The following is a 5,942-nucleotide window of genomic DNA, read 5'->3' on the forward strand; positions in this document are numbered from 1 at the left end:
GACTTACAAGCAACAAAGCAAGTACTGAATTCTTAATGACCTCGAGGACATCCTTCAACAAACTCCACTTTCCAATCCAAGAGAATGTTTCATTTGACCCACGGCCAATCAAAGGATAGCTTTTTTTTGTTGCTGTCTTTACGAGGAGGCGTTTCTGACGATTAGAGAGGTCTCAATGTCTTTATGAAAAATTATTACGTGTGTCACCTTTGAATGACTGACAAAGTTGAGGGTATGCATTTTTTGGGCAATTCATTCTTTCATCGCCGCCATTCAGTAGATTTTGTGACTGTAGCTATGCTCTGTTTCACCTTAGGGTGGACCGCAGCAGACATTATGAAGCACCCCAGCCTATCTAGCACTTCAAACATATCATGTAACCAGTACGCACCCTGCAGGTCACTCCACTCCTTTGGAAGACAACATGACAATCGCACGGCATTGTATTGACTTCATGGCTCGTAACGCTTTTTGTGGTACGTTGTAAAGTGAAATAGAGTATGTCCGACTCTAACCCTTGAGAAGGGTCTGTTGTCTCCCTTTCTTTAACGATGGAAAGACGCCGAGAGCAAGCCCACCTGATTCTCGTAGGTGACCTCAGGCACCCGTATGGGAACGTCCCCTTGTGGAACGAACACGTACACCTGGTGGTCGCTGGCCACCCCCCAAGCGCACGAACGCAGCGCCGACACCCTCTTGAGGTCGATCCCGGAGTACGGCAGCTCCTGCCACCGCACACCGCCCGTGGACAGGGTGGACACCCGGCCACCGCTGTCCACCGCCCAGAGCAGTGACGCCGGCATGACCGCTCTCGCATCGCCCGAAACCTAAACCGCGGTGTTTGAAAGTGATGACAAGGCAGAAAAACACTACACCTTATGCTATGGGAGGGAAGTGGTGTCTGGCAGGGTGTCTCTTCTGCTTATCCGTGGATGACGGCACCCACTGTTGCGCCAAGTGCCACAGGCACAGGTCGAGGCACAGCTAAAGCTATGGTACCTGGAACGCGTCACCGACCCCTATTGGTGCACTTCCATGTCCTCATTTGTGGTCCCTCGATTCCCGCCTGATGACGCCATTGTAGTAGGGTGACCAGATGTCCTGTTTTGGCCAGGACACGAGAAGTTTCAGTGGCGCATTTTCGCCATCTCCACATTTATTCTCAATGAAGCCTCACGTCCCGTTTGCATGGGAATGTGCATGCATAGTTGCTAAGTGAATGCTAAACAAGTGGAAGAAATCTAAAAGAATACCCAATACAATTTATAAATATAACGAACAGAATGTAAGGGAACATACTTTAAAAATTTTACCTCCCATAGAGGCAATTCAAAGCTCTTTATGTAGCTCCATCTGCCTATATGTTCCGTTCAGACAGACGTTTGTTTGGGGAACTTTTCTATATTACCATAATTGGCACGCTTTGGTTTTGTTTAAAATGAAGAGGGAAGGTGCCTGTGTACTCAACTAAACAAAAAAACTTTGGAGAAGTGTGCATTTGCAGTGAACTGAATAGTAGCAGAGCTTGTTTTTTCCTTAAACTCCGCTCGCACCCCAACCCCCCCCCTGCCTTGCTTTCTACGTTGTAGATTATGGTCACTCCAGATAATAATAGTAAAACATTTATTTAGGCCCCTTTAGGGGGAAAGGAGGAGGGGATCGAATGAGTAGATAGTGGCTTGGCCTGGACTTGCAGTATGGGAGGGGGGAATCATATTTGCACTTCTAAGCCAACTCCGTAAATAAAATCCAGGGACGTGCATATGATTTTATTCCCAAAGCTGGCTTAGAAGTGCATATACGACATAGAATCGTCATGCTGTTGCCTGTCATGATCCTGGCAGTGCCACAGAAGCAAAGGTGGATACGGCAGACGACCGTTCTGCTGTGGATTGCTCTTCAGCTTCACAATTCACGGACGATTCAGCACCCAGGAGCTGGGACACTGCGACGACAGCAACGCTCGTGTTCGCTCTTAAACTTAAGGTACCGATTGCACAGGGTCGCGACATCTAACAGGGTGACATGCCTGCCCTTCCAACATAATTTGTTGCCACTTGAGGGCACTGTGGGATGCTAAACATACAAGAGATGCGTCCCAGCTGGTACCATACAATGCGGAGCACAGGTTCGTCTGCTTCTTTTGCACGGATTGTGGTGACGCCAGAATGCCGAGCTCCAATTGGCTGATTCAAGGATCGTGGTTAGACCTCAAGGCAGCTTGCTTTGAGGTCTACCCACAAACCTTCAATCAGAGCAAATTTGGGGGGCTATGTTGCACGTTTTGGACTCCCAGAAGACTAGGGAGAAGGAAGTGACGTAGGTGTGAGTGAACGTATCTTAGCATTATAATGCAATTAAATGCAAAGGTGCAAGTGAGCTGGACAAGAATGACGAAAATAAACCCTGGAGAAGGGGAACAAGAGGGACAAAGGACAAACACAAATCTCCAAAAACAGCTAGGTGACTGGTGCGCGACCGAAAAAATCCGCCTGGTCCGGGTATCGAACCCGGGACCTCTCCATTACAGGTGGAGCGCTCTACCAATTGAGCTAACCAGGGGTTAGACAATCAGTTGAGCAAACGGGTTTTATCAGCCGCCACCAGTCTAACACCAACAAGGGTGAAGCTTGCAATTTAAGGTTATGATTATAATGCAATTAAATGCAAAGGTGCAAGCGAGCTGGACATGAATGACGAAAATAAACCCTGGAGAAGGGGAACAAGGGGGACAAGGGACAAACACAAATCTCCAAACACAGCTAGGTGACTGGTGCGCGACCGAAAAAATCTGCCTGGTCCGGGTATCGAACCCGGGACCTCTCCATTACAGGTGGAGCGCTCTACCAATTGAGCTAACCAGGGGTTAGACAATCAGTAGAGCAAACGGGTTTTATCAGCCGCCACCAGTCTAACACCAACAAGGGTGAAGCTTGCAATTTAAGGTTAAGCACCACGCAATGCGTCATCAGCGACTCCACCAATCAACATCCAAAGAGTGTTGTTGACGTCACTTCCTTCTCCCTAGTTGCCTGGGGGTCTAAAACGTGCAACATAGCCCCCAGAGCTCGGCGTTCTGACGTCACCACAGCCATCGTAAAAGAAGCAGACGAACTTGCACTCCGGATATGTAAACATTGGGACGTAAAACAGAGTAAAGGTGGCAGAGGTCACGCTCGAGAAGTCAGACTATGTGCATTTTGAGAACAAATTGAAAACGATGGGATGTGTCTGTCGTTCCCCATGAGCATTCGGGAGCCAATCATAGTGATTCATGGGATGGAACCAGCGAAGGAGTGTTCATGCAACTGGCGGTCCCATCCCCATGCGTGGTTCAACAGCTGCATTCCATCGTCAGAATGCGTCCGCACTACCAGAACCTTCGTTGTGCTTAAGAAGAATGTTAACCGAAATATGATTTAAACTTGTCAGAATCTGAGACTTTCGGGTTACCGCGATTCGTGTTTCAACTCTTTCGAGTTTCGACTTTTGCTTGGTTTACACCCGAAGGCCTTGCCTGGTGGACCATGGGCTCCGATCGATCATAACGCCAACAAACAAAATGACACAAGATCGGTTTGCCGCAAAAATTCGTGAATAATGGCCTTCCTCAAACATCTTCCTGAAAGATGTTGGGAGAAAGATACTTTATAGTAAAAGCTTGTTGTTGTTGTTGTTTTGTGCTGACAACTGGTAGCCACGAGCAAAGACCAAACAATGAGATGAAAAAGAAAAGAAAACTGGAGCCGATTTTAAATTTGTTCTTTAGGCAATGTGCTGGTTAATGTTGGGTGGATCTAACCTACGCGATGAGGCCAACTCGATATCACACCGCCTGCACCTCTTGTCACTACAAAAATCTTTCGAAAACTGCAACCTCCAGAGGAGCGATCACGAGATCTCGCCGCAGCTACGATGATTCACTGACGAAAAGTCAGTTGGGCAACAGGCTTTCGTTAAAGCTTCCGATCACCCAGAAACAGGTTGCCGATGTCATACGATCATGACTAGCTTTTACGGCTCCGGTATCATTCGCACTCGAAGAGAAAGCCTAATCGTGTTGGCATGCTGACATCTTTGACATCAGCTGGCGAGCGCTAGCATGGAGTAGTTGTCCGTTATGTACGAGCCCCGCAAGCATGTCCGTGGGTACGGAGCGTTGAGAGGTCTCTTTCGAGTATGCGGGAAAGGAAATGAGGCATACCTGGGCAAAATTGGAGGCTGGGGTGGAGGGATTTTTTTCCCACTATCGTAGCACTCGCAGCATTGCTCGTCGATACCAAAACCGGACGGCAATATTTATTGTCGCTGGCGATGGAGTGGCTGAGCGCTCGTCAAAGCTCTTCCACTCAAAGAAGTGCATAGCTGAAAAGTGTGAGATTTGATAAATATGAGATAAAACCTTTGTCAAACCTTTATTTTGAACGTCGTGTTTATTAGGTAAACAAATGTAGTAACCAATGAGGTGGTAACCAAGGTGACAAATTTCTGGTTTCGTTTTCCGTAGAGAGTTCTGCAGTGTGCTTCAGTGCAGTACACTAAACTGTTGAAATTGTTCGCGAATATGCAGTTAGGTGGTAGATTTACGGGATTTACCGACTGCCTCGGAGAAAAAAGAACAAGAATTTCGCTTGGTAGAAATAAACAACGCATCTCCTCAACCTCGTTGGCATCTCCGCATCTCCTAACGTTCCGTACGTCTCTGCCCGAGTGCAGCGTTAGTAATTGGGATAATATTAAAAAAACTTCAGGACCTGTTGTTGCCTAAATCAAAAATTATAAACAATTTTTTTTTTCGGGGGGGGGGGGGGGGGTGCAGGGGGAGGGGGAGGGGGGTTTAATGGTTTTTATTGGATATTTTTGAAGATCTTTTGAATTAGACAGCGAAGTTTCGAAACTTTTGAATCTGGCTCCAATCGCTGGCGCTACATCGTGTCGCCGTAAAGAATGTATTTCTCATAAATCTAAAGGGCCGTTCACACACTTGCTACCGGGTAGGACCGACCGGCCAAGACCGGTTTTTAAGCCTCTGCAGCAGCTTAGGACCGGATGACCTGCTACGGAGCCGTCGCAAGAGGCTTAAAAACCGGTCTTGTATCTCTTATTTGGTTGACAATGTGTGAAGGGGCCTCTCTGAAGATATGCACGGAGATGTTTATCCTTTCGTCCTAACTTACAGCAACCTACACTCTTTCAAGGCATTAGGAAAACAACGTAAATTAAAAAAAAAAATTAGTGGGGACACGCGTGTCGAAAATTAAATTTTACGGGAAAAGAAAATTTAGAGCAATTTCGACGGCGCGAGATCATTTTAAATTCTGCGCGTAAAGTCCATGACGTCACGGCATGGTCATACACTCTTTCCACCTCAATGCGATGGTCATACACTCTCTCCACCTCATCGATGATGGCCAAGGCCAAGCTCCTCCACGCGCCCGAAATGCCGAGAGAAAACAGGTGGAAAGGAGGTGACTACGGACTAAACTGAGTCTCGCAATGTCAATATTGCTCTTTTTTTTTTTCGCGTAAATTTATTTTTTTGACACGCGTGTCTCAACCAAACTGCTTAAAAAACATTTTTGTTTTTGAATTTCCAGTGGCCCTTTAAAATGCGTCATCCTGTAATACGAATAATATACCGTATTTTCCGGGCTATAGTCGGCGCACTATACATGTTTAAAAGTTGAAATTTTAGGCTGTGCGGACTATCTATCGCGTGCAAACTATAGAAGTTTTTTTTTTTTTTTTTTTTTTTTTTTTACGATTGTTTATTATGAGGAGACGTGACGGATTTTGTGAATGAGAAGATTTTTTGTGTCGTCTAAGCACCAGGTGAGGATTATGCACCGAGTGCGGACTATCTAAGAACTTTTACTCTCGACCCCAAATTCGGGTGAACTGTCAACATCAGGAAAAAGAGAAGGCAACAACCAGCAACGCCC

The 5,942-nt window shown here is 46.5% G+C and overlaps 1 protein-coding gene across 1 annotated transcript in view; it reads right to left on the minus strand.

The window, feature by feature from the left end:
* Nucleotides 1-4,291, minus strand: part of LOC8036464 (tectonin beta-propeller repeat-containing protein 1) — a 74,569-nt gene extending 70,278 nt beyond the window's left edge. Inside the window, exons 1-2 of the mRNA XM_029985806.3 lie at nt 4,205-4,291; nt 579-827 (exon numbers count right to left, since the gene is read on the minus strand). Coding sequence (XP_029841666.2) covers nt 579-803 — 225 coding nt within the window. The 5' untranslated portion in view covers nt 804-827; nt 4,205-4,291. The remainder of the gene's footprint in view (nt 1-578; nt 828-4,204) is intronic.
* Nucleotides 4,292-5,942: the final 1,651 nt, after the last annotated feature.

The sequence above is a fragment of the Ixodes scapularis genome, unplaced genomic scaffold (genome assembly GCF_016920785.2).
Source record: "Ixodes scapularis isolate PalLabHiFi unplaced genomic scaffold, ASM1692078v2 PGA_scaffold6__148_contigs__length_123643588, whole genome shotgun sequence".
NCBI classification, from domain to species: domain Eukaryota; kingdom Metazoa; phylum Arthropoda; class Arachnida; order Ixodida; family Ixodidae; genus Ixodes; species Ixodes scapularis.